Source organism: Python bivittatus, unplaced genomic scaffold (assembly GCF_059951505.1).
Source record: "Python bivittatus isolate LINGU-HERP-01145 unplaced genomic scaffold, Pbiv_v1 ctg000700_np1212, whole genome shotgun sequence".
Taxonomy (NCBI): Eukaryota; Metazoa; Chordata; class Lepidosauria; order Squamata; family Pythonidae; genus Python; species Python bivittatus.
This window is the reverse complement of record NW_028277098.1, coordinates 75,082,440-75,106,983: the sequence shown is the minus strand read 5'-3', so window position 1 is coordinate 75,106,983 and position 24,544 is coordinate 75,082,440. Positions and strand designations below refer to the sequence as shown.

At 39.2% G+C, this 24,544-nt stretch overlaps 1 protein-coding gene across 1 annotated transcript in view; it reads left to right on the top strand.

The window, feature by feature from the left end:
* The first annotated feature begins 2,078 nt into the window (after positions 1–2,078).
* Positions 2,079–24,544, top strand: part of SNTA1 (syntrophin alpha 1) — a 59,123-nt gene continuing 36,657 nt past the window's right edge. Inside the window, exons 1-2 of the mRNA XM_007439501.3 lie at positions 2,079–2,570; positions 6,410–6,595. Coding sequence (XP_007439563.1) covers positions 2,297–2,570; positions 6,410–6,595 — 460 coding nt within the window. The 5' untranslated portion in view covers positions 2,079–2,296. The remainder of the gene's footprint in view (positions 2,571–6,409; positions 6,596–24,544) is intronic.

Sequence of the window (24,544 nt, the reverse complement as noted above, 5' to 3'; positions counted from 1 at the left end):
CTATCCTTTAAAAATAACGCTGCTCAGTGTTTCTTTCTGACAGTGCCATAGAACCTGTTTTATCATTAATTTATATCTTACTGCAGAGAAGCCTTTTCTTCCTGGTATTCTCTAGATGTGTTTGACTGTAATTCCCATCACCTCTAACCAGTACAGTATGGGAATGATGGAAAATACAGTCTGACATATCCGGAGGACATCACAATGGAAAAAAAATGCATAAAACCAGTTTCCAAATTCACCAAGTGCCAGCTTTCTTCCTCTACTGTTGTGCTGATCAACTTTACTATCACATCAGAAACCTAGTGTATGGTACACTGAAAAACCTACCAGTGTGATATCTTATAAATGAATTGTATTTTAAGCCTTAGATCCTGAAATTTTGATCACTTCTTCATCCAATATGCTCCAAACATGACCCTCCCTTGCCCCCAACCTTTGTCCTTAGAACAACCCTGCATAATAGAGATTCCAACAGAAGAGAACATATGTAGCTCAGGGTTGAACTGTGAAGTTCTTGGTGCTCTCTGAGCTTGGTTGCTTGGTTGCAGATGTTTCATTACCCAACTAGGTAACACCATCAGTGCTGAATGTGAACTCAGATCTCCCCCATCACTGCACTTTACAGGCATTCAAGGAGTGTTATTTTTACATTCTTTCTCTTATATCTTTATATAAATGGCAACAAAAGTACATGTTGAAGTTCAGAAATTCTTCAGCAGGGTGTGCCACTCATAGGACTTAGTGGAAGGAGCTTGCTCTTGACGCTTGCTAATTGTGGCTCAGGGGAGAGCTACTTTTATAGTTACGCATATAAAACAACCGTACCTATTTTAATCTGGCCAGTCTCCAAAGGGTGTTCTTCCCAAGCAGTACATCTAAGAAAAGAAAAAGGGTGTGTGCGGGGGAGGGGGGGAGACCAGAGACTCTTTACTGCAATAGGACAATGCTGCTGTGTTATTCACCGTATGCATACAGGCAACACAAAGTTCAAAAGAAGGTGAAGCAGAATCAACATAAAATAGCAACAATAGTCCTGAAGTCTAAAAATGAGGAAATGCTGTTTCTCAAACTAAAAAGCCTAGAGAAATGAAAATAGTTCACCCACACAAAAAAGACCACTGGGGAACCTTCTCCAGACAAGATATTTTGTAAACAGGTGCACAGTGAAAAGGTCCTTTCCATAATATCCCCCCTCACTTCACTTACCAGGGTCAGCTAAAGAGTGCTAAAGCTCTTTTTTCAGAATACAGATGCATATACATTGGAACTGTGATCCATTACATTATCTGTTATTTAGATTTTAAATATTAATATCACTAGAATTCAACCTGAATTGTGTCTAGACACAGAGTAAAAGACAGTACTGATCACAAGCACTGTGGAATACCACAGCTACTTCAACCAGTTTTCAAACTGTGGTTTACAGAATTTTCACAAGAAAATCTATGCAGCAGGCTAATCCTTTCCCAATTTGAAAAAGCAGTATGGGTGCTATGGTCAAGGGGAACCTTGGATAACAGGCCATCCAGACACACATACGCAGACATGAAACTGAGAGCCACTCTGCTACATCAAAATGCCAGGCTCAACTGTATTTTTTTTTTTTTTGAGACTCGGTTCAAGCTCTTCTGTAAGTTTAAATGAAGAGGAAAATGGTACCACCCTGGTTTTGCCACTGACTGATAAAGAGTGGAAAGTGTAACAATGGGTTTTGGAAAGAAACACACTGTAAGCACAGCCCCACTACTGTGGAAACTCATCAGGGTGGAAACTTCACCTGCTAAACTTCAGCCTGCCCTAATAGTGGAGCCCTGTCACTAAAGAAATGTGGCATCCCCAGTTTCCTGAGACGAGACGAGACAAGACGAGACAGTACGGCTGGCAACGGCAGCTGAGGAGGACGGCGACTTAACGCCTGGCAAGGTCTTGCTGACGATCTATGAAGAGATGAAGGCAAGGCTCGCGCTGCCCTTCTGCCCGACCATGCAAGCAACAACGCTCCAGCGGTCACTTGGCCTACGAGAAAATAAGCCTGGGGTATTTCGCCAGACGGGGCGTCACACACAGCTCCCGAGCGCCCCCGTGCCGGCGAGCCCCCTCCCGGGGTTGGAGAGGAGGGTCCAAAGGCGGCTCCCTGGGCGGGGAAGCGCCGCCGGGGACGGCTGGCTGATTCGGCACTCGGCTGGCCGTCCGGTCGATTCGGTACCTCCTCGCTGCACGCACGTCCCGATTGCGAACAAGCAGGAGGAGGCGTAGAAGTGGCGGCGGCGGCTATCCGAGGAATGCGCTGAAGATGGCGGCCGGCCGGAGAGCACCGAAGAGCGGCTTGCTGGAGCTCCGAGCGCCGGGCGAGCAGTGGCTGCGCGTCTTGGTGACTCTTTCGGAGGACTTCTTGAGCGTCATCCCCAGCACCAAGGGCTCGGAGGAGCCGCTGCAGCCGCCGCCTAGCCCGGTGCAGCTGAACGGCGCCGAGGCGTGTGCCCTCGTCCCAGACTCGTTGACCAACGTCAAGCGCGCGGTGCGGATCGTGAAGCAGGACGTGGGGGGGCTCGGCATCAGCATCAAAGGTAAGCCGGCGGGCGAGGCGCACCGGGGACGCTGCCCGTTCGCCTCCATTGTTCCCCCTGGCAACTTTTACCACACTTTTTTGCTTTTCCTCCGCCGACCCACCCGCGACCCTGCTTTCAGTCTGCCGCCTCTTGACACTAGAAGCCGCTTTGGGCCAAGCCTACTTTATTCCCTCCATAGCAGAGCTGTCTCCTTCGCCCCCAGACTTAGGGGTTGGCTATTTTTGGGCAGCCGAGGTCTAGCGCGGCATAGCCCTGCAGCGAGGATGATAACCTTTCCAGAGTTAGAGTTCAGCTACCACGTTTTATTAGCCGCTTTTTTTCCTTGGTCTCTTGCAATAATGGCCTTTGAAATCAGTTTCATTCCCCCCCCCCCGTAAAAAAGAAAGAAAGAACTCCAGAGGACTGTGGAAAGGAGGGGAGGAAAGTCCCAACAGAAGTTGACACGAAATTAAGGAATGTATTAATTGCAGTCACAGCTCCTCCACCCCTAAGGAACTGGAACTGTATTAAAGTTTGAAAGTAGCAACTTCGAAGGAATGCTGCATTCTTCTCTCAGCTTGATCCTGGCATCTGCGAAGTGTATACAGTATTTGCAGACTAAGAATCCGATCTGAGGAAGTGTTCAACAATCCCATGGAAGAATGGATGGTGGTAGCAACTCCCTCTGAATGTTTTCCTACTGGATGAATACAGCTATCTCATCCTAATGGTACTTTGTCTTGAGTTTTTTAAAAGCATAGTGATCATCCTTGGACATTATATAGATTTTGTTCTGCAGGACATGATGTTTAGCTTCCATTTTTTATAACATAATGATTTGTAAGATGAGGGCTTTCAGACTGAATTTTCTGGCTGGGTTTGGGCATTGTGGTGAACCAGATACTAGTTTGTTCGGTTTTGGCTTAATATGCTGTGTGAATCCAGCAAATTATGTTTTATTCAACAAGCAAGAGCTAGGCACATCATGATTTAGCACAATGTGTGAACCAAGGTTCTGCTTCAGTGCCACACAGGTGAAAGTCCAGGACTGCGTGCTGTTTACAAGTGGTCAGGTATGGCCACCTGTATTTCCCCAGATTCTGGGTCCATCGGCAAACACTTATGCTGCTGCTGCTGCTGCCTCTCTCTTAGGAATAAGTAACTCCTTGCTCTGTGTGTGTGTGTGTGAATGAGAGGGGGAGGGAACTTGCTCACAGATTTCTGAACATGGAAATCAGTGTTGTTGTGAAGAGATGGGGATCACAATGAATGTGCTGTGCATGTGTTAAAATTGAACAGTTTACTAATTAAGCTAGTTACATGCAATAATAATATTTAATTTCATTTTCATCTTCCCCACTTTTAAAATCTTTCTGTATGGCCTTGCTCCATATGCAGTGCTTCCCCTGACATAAAGTTCAAAGCGCAGTCCAACCATGCTATGGAGGAGCTTTTACACAGGGCTACGTATTGAAACTCTTAAGAACAGTTAGTTCATTTTGCACAGCAAAGAAACAAATGCAAGTTGTTTGTCTAATTAATTGCAGATGAAATATGGGAATGAAGGAAAATGTTAAGTGTCCTTAATCGAGAATTAAATTACAAATTTATACACACTTGCCTGGAAATATTCCTTTAAATTCAGTAGGACTGGCTCCTGGGTAGTCATATAGATTTGTATTGCTAAAAGAGGATCTCAAAAAAAAAAAAACAACCTCTGAGACTATTTGTGTGTGTGTGTGTATGATGTCTTTAAAATTGGAAATGCAAAAACTTCTGAAATTATCTGTACTACATAGCTTTGGCCATGCTGGCTGGGAATTATGACAGTAGTGGACCAATACATTTGGAGAGCAACCAGATTAGGGGAGGCTGGCCTAATGCTTTAGATACCACTTCTCAAAACCATTGCTTGGAAGAGCTTTTTGCTATCCTGGGAGAAGAGAAGGCCACACACTTCATTAGGATCCAGCATGGCTCTTACATTCTTACTTCTTGTGACTGCTCATGTGGTCTAGAAAGCAGAAGAGGATAAAATCAGATATCCAATGAATGTTTCTTTCATTTGAAAGGAAAATGTCAGAAATGCAAGAGAGACCACATTTCTCCATGAGAACTGCACAGATATAAGAGAGATGGCCTTGTCTATGGGTTAACAGGTGATCTATCGTAGAATAACTGTGGAGAATCAGATCTTCTCAGACAATGCTTTTTAAAGCATTCTAATGCCATGTTGTCTTTGACCTTCAAATTGAGAAGAGACAGCACACCTTGCAGAGAAAAGGGGTCTTCATTTGCATTCAAGCATTATGGGAATTGTAGAAAACAAAGTTATTACCACATCTATAAATAATACTCAGTTTGATCTGCAAGTATGAATAGAAAGTGAAGGAGTCAGCCTTTTTCTGCTTTGTACATCTAGGGAAGCTGGCTTCAGTCCATAAATACTTGCATTGCAATAAATTTGCTGCTCCTGAAGGTGCTACAAGGATTCAAGGGGTGGGGGAAGCATCTAATCTTGCTCCTTCCTTGTGTAATCTTATTATTCCAGGATTTAAAGATTGTGTAGGAAGAATCAATTAATGAAATCAAATAATCTGGGCTTTCTAGTTAGAGGAATATTGAACATACAGACAAACTCTCTTAATTATGCAGATACTTTCAGATAAGAGCTAAAAATAGTATATTTACATCAAATTCCAGACATGCTGTTATCTAATATTTTTAGATCAATCTTGCCCTTTAAAAACCCACTTGGGTTTAGAGCTATCTTTCTCTCTGTGAAAAGTTTTGTTTTTGCTTTTTTAAAAAAAACAAGGGAATATACTTTGGATCACTGGATTTGTCTGTGTGTTCAGCCACTACAGAAGTCAGGATGGGCAACTATATTTAAACTCATTATCAATGATGACATCGAGTCATTTTTGACTGCTAGCAACCACACAGATAGATTTTCTCCATGATGATCTATCCCTAACCTGGTCCTTCATGTCTCCCAATGGTGTACTCATCATCACTGTAACTGAGTCCATCCACCTTGCCGCTGGTCATCCTCTCCTCTTCCCTTCCACCTTTCCCAGCACTAGAGCCTTTTCCAGAGAGCTGGGTCTTAAACTCATTATACTAAGGTTTAAATTGTATGTATAAGATGTTTTGTGTGTAATTCCTATGGCACAACACTTCTGGTTTTGAACTAAGTATATCCCTGAATGTTGGGTTCTAGAAAGATGCAGCTGAGTGTCAAAGCTCTGGAAGGAATGTAAATAAAGAGATGTAAATAAAGAGTCTTTTTTTCAGCAATAAAAGATTACAACAAATAAAAAATAAAATAAAAGCCAGTACAGGTATGTTTAATCTCACAATATATACATATGGTATACATTGTAGGGTTAAGGTCAATTAATCAAAATATAATAATATATCTTTCATATGTTAAAATATAATATTTGTCAAGTAAATCATGTCAGATAAATCTTATCTATAATATTGTATCTGGAATGCAAATATGTATTTTTATGCATTACTTAGGCCAACATTTATTTTGCATAATTACTTCATCAGAAAAAATGCTGTTTTGCATGTATCTCTATTTTCACAGCTGGGCCATTTTATAAAAACTGCTCTTGCTCGGATCATATCTTTTTTCCCCTATAGCAGCTTTCTCTTAGGACTCCAGAAATGCAACTGAGTTTCTCTTTAATTACCACCATTACAAAGAGCAAACCAAACCAAAAATGGTACAAAAAGTCAGGGAAGGTTTGCGTAGCACGAATCTTCTGTTAAGTTGTATACTGCTTTCTTTTATATGTTTGCACAAACATCCTCTTTAGTGACTTTTATTTGGGTTTTATTTCCAGGTGGTCGGGAAAATAAAATGCCCATCCTCATATCCAAGATTTTTAAGGGGCTGGCTGCAGACCAGACAGAAGCGTTGTTTGTAGGGGACGCCATCCTTTCCGTCAATGGTGCTGACCTCTCTGATGCATCACATGATGAGGCAGTACAAGCTCTGAAGAAGACTGGCAAGGAAGTGGTCCTGGAAGGTAAGCAGGCTGTTTTAAGGTGGCTGAGAGAAGCTAAGGAACTCTCCCTTTCCACTTCTGACATCACCCAGTATTATGCTCTGGTTACTTTGATCTAGTATCGCCAACAGGATTTTCCACTTTTTATTATTTCTATACAGTGTGTGTATGAATTAGCATTGGGTGGAGATTTTTTTCCCCCATAGTTCTCATTCATTTGGATGAAAGAGAGTGCTTTAGAAAATCTTTCAAAGGGAAAAAAGGAATTTCACTGAAATTTTCACAATTAAAGTATGGTGTTGTATACTTAGTTACAATGTGGTTGAGTGAGTCATGAAGTGTCTCTGACTGTCCAGTGTGTACACTCCTCTCTCTTCAGGTGGGCACATGTTCTCCCTGCAGCTTCCCTGGCTTCTTACACGTCAGTTAAATCTCAAGGGAGATCTCTTTCTTTCTTTCTTTTTCTCAGTAATAATTCTAATGTCACCAAAAATGGGAAAAAATTGTTACAGAATTACATCTCCTCACCCCTAAAAATATCCCAAAAAACTTCCACTCAGTTTCTCTGCTTACCAGTTTGATAGATAACTTCATATGGTCATTTGTGCCCAATTCTAATATTAATGTTATTCTTAGCTTCCTTTTCTACAAGTTGGAAGAAGCAAAGGTCCTCTGATCCTTTAATTATTGATAAAGATGCATGAGGAATAGTATTTAAAGCAAGATGATTACAGAGACAAGAGTGCTGCAGCTTAAAATATGCCAGATATAGTAGTCAAATCCAATCTGTCCAGTCAAAACTGTAAGGTCCTATATTGTGACTGCCTGTCTGACTGTTGCTGTGCATTTTGCTGTAGGGTTTTATGTATCACTTCAGTTGTAACACAAATGCAATTAGGAGAACCCAGCTTTTTCAACAAATAGTCTGTATGGGCAGTTGCTAGCAGCCTCACAAATTAGAGCTGTGCAGTGTTTTGGATTTGAAGAACCTTTGGAAAAGGTCTGAGTGTCTTATCTGCAGTGTCTTAAAGCAGACGCATCTTCCCGTTGGATCACACAAGATAGTGCAGCTACAGCGCAATCCTGGGAAGAGATGTATTTCATTTAAGGAGTTGCAGGCAGATGCTACATGAATGCCCTGCACAACCCAAAGCACTTTTTTTCTTTGAATCCAAAGTGCTCTACAGCCCTAGAAGGATGGATCTTACCTGCCTTTGGATTTGTAAACTGGTTCCATTGATGTTTGTATATGGCAATAGTAACTCACATGCTCATCAGTTCTAGAATAGTCTACTGCAATGCACTCTACATAGATCTATCTTTGAAAGCTAGCTGCAATTGATACAGAATGTACTGGCCAGCCTTTTAGTGGGTGAGAGCCATTATAACTACTGTATGTAACACTGATTCTACAGGCAATGCATTAACTTCCAATAGGTACAAGTCAACAGGTGGGTTTTAACTTATAAAATCCTTTAAACTCAGCACTACGCATCTCCAGCATCTTTTCCTTCAAACAGAACCATCTACCTGGTCCACCTATCTCATGTTGGGATGTTGAGGGTTCCTCCCTCCTCCATGCACGTGGTTCAGGAGACAGAAGACAGTGTTTTTCCATTGTTGCTCCATCCCTGTGGAACAGCTTGCTGCCCCTGGGAATCTGGATAGTGCCTCTCTTATAATGCTTAGAGAGGCAGTCAAGGCAATGCTTTTTCACAGAACTTTCAATTTTTAAAAATTGCTTCTGAATAATGGAAATTGGTTTTATCAGTTTTATCAGTTATGGATATATTTTATTGATTTTACCTGGTTATATTGTAAACCACCAGGAATGTTTATGGAGTGTGGTAATAAATGTAATAAAAGCAGGTAAACAAATAAATGTCCCCCATCTGCTCCTTCCTAGAAATGTGTGCTTCTTTTTCCTGTAACAGTTTAATTGCAGATTTGATTTGAGATCTCTCATCTTCTATGGAAACAAAATATGCCAACTCAACATCTATGCAAGAGAAAGAATAACTATAGGTTTTGTCCTTATTCTTAAGTCAACTTGAACTGTAGCCTTTGTTATATATGGAACACCAAATTTAGCTGAAGAGTCACCTGGCTGCAGCAGAAACTTTCCTTTTTTTCACTGTAGTAATTAAGATCACCATCCTATAGTTGCATTCTGTGACAGTGCACACTGTTCTAGCCTCGCACAGCTCATTGGCTTCCAGGCTTCACCCAGGCAATTATTCAAACACAAAAGACTAGCGGGCAGAAATTCAGGGACACAACTCTGATAGTTTTATTACAGAAAAGCAATAATTAGCAGAAAACCAGCAACTGTTAACTGTAAGCCTCAAGCCTCATATATAAACACCAGTCCCAAGACTTGTTTTTTCCTACCTCTGTACTCCAAGAAGCTGAGAGGCTATTGTTCCTCAACAGCAGATGTGGTTGACATCTCTGTACAGGTAGTTCTCGCTTACCGACTGCCTTGTTCAGTGACCTTTCAAAGTTATGATGGTGCTGAAAAAATAACTTTATGACCAATGCCAGCTTTTACGACCTTTGAAGTGTCTCTCAGTCATGTGATCATCATTATAGTCAGTACGTGTTGTCCTGTACCTGACCTGTAGTTTTGCATTTTTTCCTCCCTTGCAGAGCAGAGAGATAGGAGAGGAAGGGATTACAAGAGCGTAAACAGGCACACAATGGGGAATACACACTGAAAGCAATGCACTAATTCCAGTAGCCTGGAGCATGCTATGCAAACAGCCAGTATACTCCCCATTGTGTGCCCACCTACTCTCTTGTAATCCCTCCCTCTCCAATCTCTCCACTCTACGAGAGGGGGGAGGGAAGGAAAAAAAAAAGCTATTTCTGTAGGCTGTCTATCCTGTGTCTTACCCATTTTTTTGTCCCCAGTACCAGGACATTGCTTTTGATGTGTATTCCCCATTGTGTGCCTGCTTACTCTCTTGTAATCCCTTTCTCTCCAATGAATGTAAATACAGCAATTCCCTTCTTGCTAATTATCGCAGCACCAGGGTGAGCATTCTGAAGGGCAGGGGAGTGGGGAAAAAGGAAAGCACAGTCACGGTCATGTGATTTCCCACTTAGCAACTGCTTCACTTAGCAACCAAGTTGCTGGTCCCAATTTTGATCATTAAATGAGAACTACCTGTACTGTTATTGTAATAGGCCTGTTTGGTCTCAGTCTCTTGACATCAGTCCTTAGTCCATCTACAGTACCCTCACAATATGAGGCCTAACAGATATTAAGCTTTTTAAAAATTGTTATTGAGAGCCTGTTTGGTGTCATGGTTTAGGCACCAGGCTAGAAACTGGAAGACAATGAGTTCTAGTCCCATCTTAGGCACAAAGCCAGCTGGGTGGCCTTGGGCCAGTCACTCTGTCTCAGCCCTAGGAAGGAGGCAATGGCAAACCACTTCCAAAAAATCTTACCAAGAAAATTACAGGAACTTGTCCAGGCAGTCGCCAGGAGTCAATGCTGATTTGAAGGCACCCCCCCCCCCCAACACACAAAAGTTATTAATGTTTTATTGGTGAGATATAGCAAAGTACAACAATAGCAACATTTACTCATGATTATATAGTATAAAAACCTTCATATATTGGGATTGAAGTAAGCTTAACATTAAAAAACCTAGTATGTATAAAAAATCCATCTAGTAACAATTTGGTATCAATATGGAATTAATTCAGTCATTATTAATCTAGAGTAGATAGATATCACTCTAGATTCTCATTTTTGGTATCTAAAGACATTCCAAGACTAGATAGCAAGCACATCTTTGACTCTATTCCTTAACATCAGGAAGATCCTCCCCTTTTACATTAGATTATCTTCTTTGCTACACTCCAGGATCGATAAAGCTAAAATTCTTCATAAATCAACTATATCTTGGGAATATAATTTATCATCACATTTACATCTTAAACTGTTATATTTCTTTCCAAAATCCAGTCAACATTTGAAAACAAAATGGAACTGGCTGGATAGGATCCTAGATGTGCAGATACCTCTGAAGCTGCTAAGGCGCTGTATCTGGGCCGTGCTGTTTTCTTAATACATGTTTCAATATTGCCAAGCAGAAGCTATGTGTAAGTTGTAGTCAGAATGTAATATCTCAGAATCTTTAAAATAACCATGGTAAATCAATTAATTTAAAGTATTTATCCCTACTTGGCCCAGGCTTTTCCATAAAGCATTTTCTCCACTATCTTTAAATTTGGATTATTCCATAGTATCAATGTGCTATGTGATTCTGAATCAAAATTTAATCACTTACCTATCCATAACTAAATGCGTCCAACACTTTCAAGGCTGGAAAAGAAAATCTTTTTTTTTACTATGTGTTGATTCTAAAACTTGCTAAGATTTCGAAGGCATCACATACACACGCTCTAATTGGGCCTCAGAGGCAGCATTTTGAAAAGTTCTCATTCCACAGAAATATAGATGTTAAAATGAAAGCGCAGTGGTAAAACTGAAAAACTGGTAGATTAAAACCTGCATCATCATAAAGCAACCTCAGTTTGGTGAAATATATTGGATGGGTTTTGGCCTGCCATAATTTTTTTCTCAGTAACGTACATTTATATTAGGAATTTAACATTTGAATCCCTCTTAAAATATACATTAGTTTCAATATAATATTCATTTTTATTATGTTGATCTTATCCTACAAACTCAGTGGAAGCCTTAACCATGGGTTTGTATCTATTGGAATGGTATCTGTACATTTGGATTCAATTCAACATACTGTGATATATTTCAAGAAAAATATAATCCCAAGTATTTTACAGAGTCTGTACGAAGTTTAAAGCTCAATATTTATAGTTTATAGATATTTTGGATTCTGAGGAAGCAGATTGGACTATTTCCATTTGATAACCAGAGTATAAACTATATTGCTGCACAGTCTAATGAGCTTTGATAATACCGCCAAATAATTATCCAAAATAGCTACAATGTCATCTGCCTATAGGAAGAGTTTGTATTCAATATCAACCGCTATCCTTAATATCATGAGATTGGTTAATGAAAGAAGCTAAAGATTCAAAAGTTAAGCTGAAGATTAGAGGAGACAGAGGGCATCTTTGATAGATGCCACAATGTAGCTTAATGGGTTGAAAAACAAATCCATTTGTAGTGACTCTAGCCATAGGATAAAGATTTTTTTTTTTTTATCCATTCAATCGTGTCCAGTTCAAATTGTAATTCAGTGGACAAAAGATCATGGAATACCATATCTTAGAACATACTTCATCAATTCAGTCTGGACCATATCAAAAGTCTATATAGCATGATGCCTATCTATTTTTTATAAATCCAGAGTGAGATGGATGAATTATAGATGGTATTACTTTCTATAATCAGTGGAGTTAATAAACTCTGAAAATAGCATATGATGGTTGAATTATCATTTCTGAATAGATGTTGTTAAATAGTAATTAATGCTTACAATAATAAACAGATTAAATTAGCAATCAGATCAAGAATAATTGCCCAGTAATAGCCAAATTTATTGTTTCTAGATATTTGGACATGACTAGGACTACCGGATTGTTTGCAGTATATGTAATTGACTACTGGAAATATATTTTACAGAGACTTAAGTTTAATAAACCCTACAATTTGAGGGGGACGGGGGAATATAGATTGGCTTCTTTTGTCAAGCAGAAGGTTGTGTCTGCTGAAAATTACCTGTGATTTTGGGGAATTGCAAGCTATTACAAATAATTGCACTTATCTGGGGAAAAGAATCTAGTATTGCCTGATATTTTTAGCCCAATACCTCTCTTCCTTCTCAAATACCTGGATAATCACAAATACACTGGACTTGCCCTTCCATTTATATTTATATCACACAATCAACTTGATTCAATACTTGAGTAACTGAAAAAAATCATGAAAACACTGAACACATCCAAGCTTTTTCAAAAGCTTTGTTTGTATAATCCCAAAAATCTTGATAGAAGTAATCTTTACTGCCTCTCCTTTCTCCTAACCTCCAAGAAACAGAAAGGGAAGGGAAGAAGGGAAGGGAAGCGAGGGAGGGAGAAGTTGTGTGTCACAAAGGCAGAGGAGGTTCCTTTCGCTATGGAGTTGGGACTGGGTCTACAAATATCAACATTTTTTGTAGAACCTGACATGAACAGTATTATTTTGTCAGTGGAGATGCTGGGATTTATAATTTCAGCTCTAGGAAGAATGGATGTCCTCCTGCAATTGGAGACAGATTCCAGTGCCATAGTTTGTCTTTTTAAATTACTCCATGTGCCTCAAGATGAGTAAAGGAGAAGGAGAAGGTGGTGGCAAGTTCCTAAGGTCTGAATCTAGTAGAGTGTTTTTGATGTGAACCTTCTTGAAAGGAATCAACATCCTTACAACTTCCCTAGCTTATGTCTTTTTATCCTATCTGGGCGAAATAAGACAAATAATTTGATTTTAAAAGGATTTGGATCTCTCCCATGTTTAAAAAAGTTTGCAATGCCATTTTGTAACATTGTGCAGCTAACCCAGTACCTCTTGATTCTGAGGTCCAATCTTTCTTCTGAAATAATATTGCTCACTTGCATCTTCTTTTAGTTTGGCAGATATGGTATAGACTTATTTAACTTACTTGTCCATATCACTATCTATGAATAATGATGTGATGGTTCCTATTCTACAGACTGAGATAAGAAACTCAACATTTCAAGAGAGAGAGTAGAAATCTGTTTATAATGTTAAAGAATGGTATTGTTTGCTTAGCAACTCTTGTTTTCTAATCTGTGTATTATATACATGACCCTTAGTTTACAATTCTGTATTTCTTTGTTATACAGTGGGGCATAAAAGTATTTAGTCAGCCACCAATTGTGCAAGTTCTCCCACTTAAAAAGATGAGAGAGGCCTGTAATTTTCATCATAGGTATACCTCAACTATGAGAGACAAAATGAGAAAAAAAATCCAGAAAATCACATTGTCTGATTTTTAAAGAATTTATTTGCAAATCATGGTGGAAAATAAGTATTTGGTCACCTACAAACAAGCAAGATGTCTGGCTCTCACAGACCTGTAACTACTTCTTTAAGAGGCTCCTCTGTCCTCCACTCATTACCTGTAGTAATGGCACCTGTTTGACCTTGTTATCAGTATAAAAGACACCTGTCCACAACCTCAAACAGTCACACTCCAAACTCCACTATGGCCAAGACCAAAGAGCTGTTGAAGGACACCAGAAACAAAATTGTAGACATGTACCAGGCTGGGAAGACTGAATCTGCAATAGGCAAGCAGCTTGGTGTGAAGAAATCAACTGTGGGAGCAATAATTAGAAAATGGAAGACATACAAGACCACTGATAATCTCCCTCGATCTGGGGCTCCACGCAAGATCTCACCCTGTGGGGTCAAAATGATCACAAGAATGGTGAGCAAAAATCCCAGAACCACACGGGGGGACCTAGTGAATGACCTGCAGAGAGCTGGGACCAAAGTAACAAAGGCTACCGTTAGTAACACACTATGCTGCCAGGGACTCAAATCCTCCAATGCCAGATGTGTCCCCCTGCTTAAGCCAGTACATGTCCGGGCCCGTCTGAAGTTTGCTAGAGAGCATTTGGATGATCCAGAAGAGGATTGGGAGAATGTCATATGGTCAGATGAAACCAAAGTAGAACGTTTTGGTCTAAACTCAACTTGTCGTGTTTGGAGGAGAGAGAATGCTGAGTTGCATCCAAAGAACACCATACCTACTGTGAAGCATGGGGGTGGAAACATCATGCTTTGGGGCTGTTTTTCTGCAAAGGGACCAGGATGACTGATCCATGTAAAGGAAAGAATGAATGGGGCCGTGTATCGTGAGATTTTGAGTGAACGCCTCCTTCCATCAGCAAGGGCATTGAAGATGAAACGTGGCTGGGTCTTTCAGCATGACAGTGATCCCAAACACACCACCCGGGCAACGAAGGAGTGGCTTCGTAAGAAGCATTTCAAGGTCCTGGAGTGGCCTAGCCAGTCTCCAGATCTCAACCCCATGGAAAACCTTTGGAGGGAGTTGAAAGTCCATGTTGCCCAGTGACAGCCCCAAAACATCAGCTCTAGAGGAGATCTGGATGGAGGAATGGGCCAAAATACCAGCAACAGTGTGTGAAAACCTTGTGAAGACTTACAGAAAACGTTTGACCTCTGTCATTACCAGCAAAGGATATATAACAAAGTATTGAGATGAACTTTTGATATTGACCAAATACTTATTTTCCACCATGATTTGTAAATAAATTCTTTAAAAATCAGACAATGTGATTTTCTGGATTTTTTTTTCTCATTTTGTCTCTCATAGTTGAGGTATACCTATGATGAAAATTACAGGCCTCTCTCATCTTTTTAAGTGGGAGAACTTGCACAATTGGTGGCTGACTAAATACTTTTTTGCCCCACTGTAATACTCCAAATTTTAAGATGGTTAGTTTATTATTACTATGGTAACCAGATTTGCAATTGTATAATAGCTTTCTCCAGTTTAAAATAAATGCTGGCTCTCATTTGCTTGCAGAATACATCTGAATCTTTATAAGAGAAAATTGTCATCCAGTAACTTCCTGCTAAATTGGGGTGTGGAACTTGAACATCCAAGGAAAGACAGCTGGTTAGATAATTAGTTGAGAAGTTAAAATTCTTGCTTGGCCATAAAGGTCATTGGTTGATAACCAACGTTATCTATTGTATAATGTTTTTGTGAAGGCATATGGGAACTGGGACAATGTCTGCATCAGCTTTTCCCAACTCACCAGAATTCCTCAGTGCTGCTATTTGGAAGGAAGACTGCTTTAAACCACCTTGATCCTGTGAAGATTATAGGCAGAATAACAATAAAAGAAATTTTGCTCATTCCATCACCATCAATAAAACCTTTAGAAATCTGTGCTGTTAAAGCCTGGTGGAGAACCTGTGGCTTTTCAGGTGCTTTGGACTGCATCTCCTTTTATTCCTAGACATTAACCGTTGATTGAGAGTTGATGGGAATTGTCATTCTCACCCCACATGGGAAAGACAGATAAAGCAATCTACTTCTGCTACCTGAAATCAACTGGGAGAGAACCTGAACTTCATTGTACTGTTGTGAGTTTAGCCATTTTGGTTTTCGTGAGCAAGCAATTGGTGGTTGTCCATGAACTTGAATGAAATGTCAGAAATACTCCATGATTGAACTGAATCTCTCTCAAATATTTGAAATGTGATTGGCTGTAGAATTTGAAAGAGGATTCCAGAGAAATAATTTTGAGGCAGTTTTGCTATTTGAATTTAGAGTTGGGGGAAGAATAAAGAATCTGAACCACAAAAAGTTTTGTGCATTTTAAAAGATTATCACATTTATAATCATGTTAGTTTTCAAGAATCACCTTATACTCAGTTGAAGGTGTAGACACCTCAGTTTTAGCTTATTTGTGGGAGAGGGTTACAACAAGGGTGCTAAATTAATAAAGCACTGTGCAGGTTTAGAAAATTCTATTGAACTTTTCCCTAGATCATGTACTGAACAAGGAACCCCACTTACACTGAAGAAGGTGGATGGAAGATGCACCTTAGTTTTTGGCCCCTGTACAAGACATGAGATTATCCAAGGGTCTAGTTCTAGTGTATTAGTCCACTGTATGCAATACTTGTAGAAAGATGCTTCAGGGCCATACCTCTGCCCCATTTCTTACAATGCGTGGCTTCCAATCAAATCTATCTATGTAGTCGCTAAGAGTCGGTAGCATTTGGTAACAATCAGTCAGTGGCTCCCAATAATGGTATGAAATGGGACAGCCTATGCCTAAGGAAGTTTGTTCATAAACAATCCAGTCACAAAAGTCCATGATAACTTGGAGCATCTATCAGCCATCAAGAAAACTATAGGCTCTTTCTACATATTTAGCGCTTCATACAAAAAACTGAGAAAAGGAATTTCTTTAAGCAAAACCAATTTCATATTCAGAACTGGAGTGATTCAGTTAATCCACTCTTACAGGCTTAGCAAATTCTTTCTGTGGAGTTCAGATCTCTTGTCTCTTGCTGAGACTTATAAAAAATTAATAAAAAATTGCTACTTTATAACAACATGGATTGTTTACAAAAGGTCAGAGTTGAATTTTTGATCTCTGTGAAGGATGTTGATCCTTCTGTGGCTTCAGTTAGAACTGATCTGCTGAAAAATATCATGATATGGCTTGGAAAGCTTTTAACAACTTAAAGCTTAAACTTTGTTGGATCAGAGCAATGGTTTGCCAAGTCCAGCATCTACATATACATGCACACAAATAAATCAAAGTCACAAAGAAAACACAGTAGCTGCTAGCTTTTTATAAATAGTAGGCTTATTCCCAATACCTTTTGGACACTAATCTGTAGTCAGGGAACAATAAAAACAAAAATGGGGAAAATAACTGTACCATATTAATTTTACTGTTAATTTATAAACAGCAATCTATCAATATTAAAATGTAACTCTGTGAGACCATATTTACAGATGAACCCCTGCAAAGTCCACAGCAGAGATTCCATTTGTAAAGTAGGTAAACTTGAGAACTTGCCTTTTCTTGTTTCTTTTTGCTCTATAACGAAGAGACTGAAGACACGATACTTTAATGGATGTTCATGGATTTTTTTATACCTTGGGTTGTATAATTCAACAGTATCCTGCAGAAGGGTCTGCAGAGTCTGATGCTTTCATCAAAATGACAAATGTGTGTATAGAAGGGGCAGAGTTTGCATTGTGATGGCACAGTGCTGTTTTCATCATTTGCCCCCTTGACTGCCCTGTGGATGCCTCTGTGGGATTCTATTCAAGTTATCTTTGTTTTACTAGAATAGCATATGTATCTTGATGCAGACTAGAGCTGAATGAATAAACTCTTAGGGATAAAACAACCTCCAGTGCTCTTGGGTTCAGCAGAAACTGAATGTGTATCTCATACCTCATTGTAGATGTTGGGTTGACTTTTGAGTAGGCAGAGAGAGGAACCTGGACTACCCTTGGATGGCTTAAAGCTGGAGAAAAGGAATGCCTATTAACAATGTTCTATTGATATTAAGGAATTATTCAGTACCACTGAATATATCATGAGCTGCTGCATGTAATTAAAGACATTTGCAAAATGCATATCACTTTCACAGTTGTGGCCGTTCTTCTAATTACAGATGATTGGCATGTTGCTTTCACTGGTATTATTACAACTGTTCTCCAAATAGAGGCTTTCAAACACATCATTGCAACCTGGAGGTCTAATTTGTAAAACTGCCATACGCTTAAAGCAATCTTAGTTGATTTAAGATTCATTTGATTGGTTGAATATGCAGTTCACTTCAGTAGTATATTAAGATAGCACACAGCCCTGTGTATGTGTACTACATATGCACATTGAATGTTTGCCTACTAGATGACAAGGGAGTAAAACTGCAGTAGCAGCATTTGGCTAACCTTGTCTAGAGATTAACCTTGGAAGCTAAGAAGGGTTGGGCCTAGTTACTATCTGGATGGGAGACCTCCAAGGATTATTAGAGCTGTGGGATAGACTGAGAAGTCAAAAACATAATGGGAGAAAGCAATAGCAAACTATTTACATATTTTTGCCAATAGAACTGTATAGTTGTGTCCCAATTTGGCTCACGGGCATATTTATCTTTTGTTGAAGAAGGTAAAGAAGATTCTAGATAATTATTTCTTTTCCTTCTTTATTGTGGAAGATTTACAGCAGATATCTGTGCCTGAATAATATTTTCAGGAAGGTAATCTGAGAAACAGAGGCAAATACGGTAATAGCAATACAGTGTGTTGACCAGATGTCTCTATCAAGTTAGGTCACCTCAGTTCAGATTTCACAGTTTAAGATAGAAATTGCTATTTCAGTTTCTGAGCATACAAGAGACAGACTATGGATTAATGTCTCTCACCTAATTTGATTTCCCTGCTCACTTTATCCAGTTTCTTAAGTTCCTAAATGTATTCCCATCTTCCCAGTACAGCAGCCTCCAGAGGCCATGTAGCAGCCAAGCAACCTAGTGAAGCATTGATATTACCAGATGTTACTGTACCCTATTAGTAATTATTGCTGTACATGTCCCAAATTCCTGGGAACAGGACCTTTCCAAAGTATGCCAGACTGTAGAACCATTTTTTACTAGCATCTTGTCTCTAGTTGGCAGGAGAATGGCAAGGCAAGGAAGAATCCTAGATAATTTGGGATAGTTTGTATGGAGAATTTGATGCTTTTTATATATATGATTGGGCAGAAGTAAAAAACAGTATAATGAAAAATATGGGGCGTAGTCAGTGGGACCAGTGCCCATTGACATTCCTTTCTCCTGTATCCATCTGTCAGATTTCACACCAGATATAGCAGTAAATGTTGACTTTTCAGGAACTCAATCCTAGTTTTCTTTCCCCAGTCTTGAGAATTGCCCACATCTCTTCCTTAAGTAATTACTTTGGCCAAAGATCTAATATTTCTTGCCTTGTCAGCTCCAGCTCTTATACCACCATGTCCCATTATTATTATTTTTTAATTTAATTTAGAAAGGAAATTTAGTATAAAATGCTAGCCTCTAGTATACTCTTTATTTCCAAGAATGTTTCTTGGGCTGCTTTATGCAAGCCAACTTTATCTTCAGATGGCTACCCTCCAGTGCTGAAAATGTTGAATTCATTTCAGCTTTGTTTTTGGACCAGAAACTCATTTTTTAAAAACTTTAGACTCAAATCCTTTTTTTCCCTACTAAGGAAAAAAACAAAGTATTGCATTCAGCTATCAGCCTGAAGAAGCAATGATCACAGGACTGAAGAGAAAGAGGGTTTGTTTTCCCTTTTTGGTTATGAAATTGAACATGACCAAGAGGGGAGAGCTGTACATTCTGCACAATGATATATGGTAGTCCTGACTTTTGGGGAAGCAAAAGAAAGGGGGAAAAGACAGGATGGGAGAGGACCTAATTAGCTGAAGCGGCTGAACACAGTTATACTTGGATTGGATTAAGCAGGGTCTCAAAAAGGGAGTGTTGAAGCCAACTAGGGAGAGGGAAAAATAGACAAGAGAGGCTGTGGAGTTAATGTGTTTAGAAGAAGCTATAATGTATCTCAGAACAGAGCCTTTTTGAAGGGTTATGATAAATTAAGGTAGAACTTTGTGAACATTTCCATATTCATCTCAGAAATAATCAATGCCTTTGTGAACGTTCCCTTCAAAAGTTTTGAAAAATTTTAAACGAATAACCTGCTTAGAAGGGGAAGCTACTACAAGGAATAGCTTTTGCAGGAGAAAGTTCTCCCCAACATAATTTATCTAGGACAAGCCCCTCAGATCATCTGTATTTCAACTGATGGGGTATGGAAAATGGAAAACTGTAGACCTGGGGTTGGGTCCATATAGTTAGCATCTCTCTCACCATTAGGTAAGCAGACTGGGGATGTTGAGAATTAAAATGTGACAAGCTCTGTAGGATCACAAATTACTTTCTGCTGAGCTAGAAGAACCTTTTAAATCAAATGGGATTTATCTGTATGCTAAAGATCTAAATTAGATCTTGCCAAGTTAGTCTTCACTCAGGCTTCACAACAGCTATCTTTTAATTACTTGGGTAGTTAATGCTGACATTTTTCCTTTTTCTGGCAATACTCACGCTGTAATCAAAAAGGAACTCTGCATTTTTTGTTCTTTTGAGTGGCAAGTTTAAAAAGACACATATAATTGCTGTTTTTCGGCCCAAGCACAACACTGATATAATGAATATATTCCTCTATATAATTTGTGACTGATCTCAAGGGACTTGCAGATCGTGCTGGATTCCAAAATTAAAATGAAATAGAATAAGATTTTGATCCAATATGATTTGATCTGATCCAATGCTGCTATATAGTCCAGATTTTGTTTTTACAGTAGCAGCTGTCTATGGGAATTTCACAAGTAGGATCGGGCTGCAATAGCACCCTCCATCTCACGTTCCCATGCAGCTTGACTGCCATTCTTTGTATCCTTTCCAGCTTTCCAGTTTCCTTTTTTGACATGTCATGATCAGAACTATGCTATATGCTGAGCGTGGTCACACCATGCTTTCTATAAATATGCAGTGATAACAACAGTTTTATTTTCATTTACTTTCCCTAGCATGAAGACGCCTTGTGCATTCTCCTGCACACTGCAGAGCGCTTCCTTCTAAAAATTTGCATAGCCGTATTTCTATCTTTGTTAGAAGAGCAGCCTTTGAATTCTTTGAAGATTTCTTGGTCATCACCTGTCTACTCTTACAATATATAGTAACTTGAACATGATTCTGAATTTATTTTCAACTGTTTCATTTAGGAAAAGTTGCAGGAATAATATCACTGTTAGATTTAGTACTAGAGGGTATCTGCTCTAGGAAGAATCTCAGGCAATTCTCCTTTAGCCTGATTTTTTATTAAAAAATGAGGATTCTTCCATACACACTCTCCACTCATAGATAAAACTACAGTAGCAAAATCTGTGGGTAATGTTATTTGGCACTAATCAAGTCAAGTCATGTGACCATGATTGCCTGCAAAACCCTGCTATCTATTGATATTCCCAGTCCAGATCTGTTGGGTGGAAGCTGGTTTCATGTTCCATGTGAGAATAATGAGAATGTAGTTCCTTGTTCTAAAAAAAGAATTGAGACAGATGCAACTCCAGAATTTGGGTTTTCCCCTAGAATCGGCTCAAGAAGGTTGTGACCTGGCTAGGTTAAAATGATCTGAAAGTAAAAAATAAATCAACCTATTCAGTCTGTCATTCTTCATGCTTTTTAAATGAAGCATTTTAAATGTCTTGTATTTATTTATTTTTTAAGTTGACATTTGTGGGAATGTTTCAGTTGGGCTGCTCAGAGTTACCTTCACAGTAATCCTTTCTGAGTGTAATGGGGTTTACTCAAGGTAAAGTATACAGGATTGCACCCTAGAATGGACAAGGGGCTGCCTATCTTAGAACTCTTCCTCACTTAGAGCCCTCAAAGCAGTTTCAATAGCATATTTTGAAGTTCACGGTTTTGAATCATTTGTTTTCTCCATATTCTATTTTAATGGTTATCGTATAAAATCTGAAATAGGTAGATGAGGTGGCTCAGTACACCCATACTTTAAGGACTATCTACAACTTGTTGCAGTCTGCACAAATTGTATAACTGTATAATCAGTAAACCAAGCCAGACATTTTTGAAGCTCTCTTGCCTTTTCATCATCCATAGGATATTAGCAATGTGATCTTATGAATCTTTATAATGTTTTTATTTCTCTTAAAATTACTCTTTTTTCTTTTCTCTCTCTCTCTTTCATTTCTTTTTTGTGTCCTTTAGACTTTTCTTTTTAAATTATTTGTTGTCTTCATGTTCATTTTAATTTTTAAAAAAAGCTATTAGAGCCCCTTCAGGATTAGCTTGAAAAGGTTATATTGATGTTCCGTGGAAAATCCAGGTTGTAGTTTTTAAGAAGCTTTTGAAATGCAAAATGGGAAAGGTTAGGAAAAGATAATTCCTCATTCAAAAACTAGCCCATCTGCTCATTAAAATGCTTCTCTTCTGAAGTACTTTATATTTATGAACCCTGGAAGAAATCATTTTCAGTTGATGATTGATAGTGGACAGACACAGATTAATGTTGTGAGTATTTAGAGTGAAATTGCCCTTGCATAGTAACAAGTTACTACTGATTCATTGTGTCATTTGCACATATGGCACAAAATTAGTATTGCGCTGAATGAAGAGAGACTTCATCTTGTAAGAAAGCTGAAGTAGCAAAGAAAAGCTTCACTTCCATAGTATTGACACTTGTTCCTTGCACCACAGTTGCCACTGGTCTAAGAGATTTGTCAGTGGGTAGTCAACGAACAACCATTTATTGGGAAGCAAATTGCTTAGGTTGTATGATAGGAGCTTGCTAGGATGCTCTCGGTCATTCCAGGTTCCCTCCACGATAGCCATTTTGTGAGAACATCTACAAGCTCCTGAAACTCCAAATATGTCCACTGAACTAAACATTTTGCCTATCCTGATTTGGACCTGTATTCATTTTAAAAAGTCAATATTCATATAATTCATTCTGTGCTGTGATGTGTAGTTCCATGTTACTCAGATATAGCTCCTTAAACTTTGCTTCAAGCAGGCTTCTGTGCCAACTGCATATTTTTTCAATTAGCTCAAAAGTTTTCCAGATGCATCAGAGACCTCAGCATGCCCAGAATGAAATTTACCAAGAAAGAGGGTGCTGAGTCAGCCCTCCCTGCAATGGTAATTATGTCAGCCACACACCATGTGGGCTGACCTCTAAAATCTATATCTTTGCCTGTTGCAAATGCTACCCACTATTATATAATCAACTCTAGCATCAGTCACTCACAAGTCCACACACACCATTAGATCCTGTCATCCCACTAATGCTTTTAAAAATGTCTGCAGCCATAGTCATCCTTATTATGTTGAAACTAAAAACAAGCATACCCTGGTCCAGCCAGGTTGAAAACCACAGACTAAGATGAATCATGAAGAGAAGACTTTCAATAACAGATCGGGGTGATGTTTGAGTTACAGCGCAACCCTGCAATTAATTCAGAGCAATGCTAGAATGGGAATATCACACTTCTGGCTCCAGTTCTCAACAGACCGTTGTCTGTCATTTCTTCCTGGAGAAGCCTTTGGTGAAGTAAGAGAAATGGAGGCCAGGAGGTGTTTTTCAGGAAAAGCCTCCCCTTAGAATTAAGGCTTTCTCTATCCCTTCTAACATTCTGGAAGCTACTTAAGATGGAAGTCTTCTGAAGAACATTTGTTGTATGTAAATGAATTAGGATAGGCAAGATGTAATCTGTCAAAGAAGCTTGCAAAAATGTCCTTGGGCAAGCTTCTCCTCTTGCTTGCTTTCTCATATCCACTTGATTTTTCCATGTGGGAAAAAGTTTTAGTGCAGTGCCACTGGCATGAATAATTGTGGCAAGAAATAAGAACTCTGTCATTGAGGGAAGCTGTTCTGATTATAGGATATCACATAACAAAACCAGTATTTTAAAAAATGAGAAGCGTTGTAGGCTCCTTCGTTTTGGTTTTCTTGGTCGTATAATTGAAACTGATCTATATTCCAGCTATTTGGGGGAATTTCTAAAAACTTTGCTGCAGGGAGTCCAGTTTAAGTGAATCCATGTGCAGCTTGCTAATAAAATGCTGGCAGCTGTAATCCACAAACCAGTTCTTGATGTTCCAGGATCTTAAGCTGAAGATACATTCATATGGAGTGATTGTTCAGTTTAATAGCTAAAAGTGTAGTTTTCCAGCTTGTTGCCAGAATCTAAAAATGCTAGAAAGTATGTTTCTCATAAATGCAGTTATACTCTAGGATGAGCACTATTTATTTATGTAGTCGATTTGTATGGCTGTGCAACTCATCACAATGGCTCTAAGCAGCATATACAAACTTTAAAAATAAATATAGGCAACGATATGTGCAATCCTGGATCCTTAATATGTATATCTAAATGGCCGCCAACAACAATACCCACAACAACCAAAACTACAACATGTCATGGACAGAAACTAACCTTCTGACCCCCACATCTGGGAACACAACCAAGTCTTTAAGGCTTTCTGAAAAGTTGGCATGGTCAGCACAAGTCAAATCTCAGGAAGTATGGTGTTCCAAAGAGTTGGCATTACAACCAAGAAGGTCTGCTTTCTGAGTCCCACTAGGTGACAATCTTTGATTGATGGAATCCCTAGTGTGCCTCTACTGTTGGATCTCATGTGTCTGGTAGAAACAATTGGAGAGAGGTGGTCCCACAAATTAAAAAAAATAGTGATGAAATACAAGATGGAGCAGAAATATCTTCCTTCACCTGCTCCTTTTCCATTTTTTCATTTATACATGAACAAATGTGTGCACACACACACTTCTCTTGCAATTTATTCTGTTTTACTTGTTATGGAAATGTTGCCAC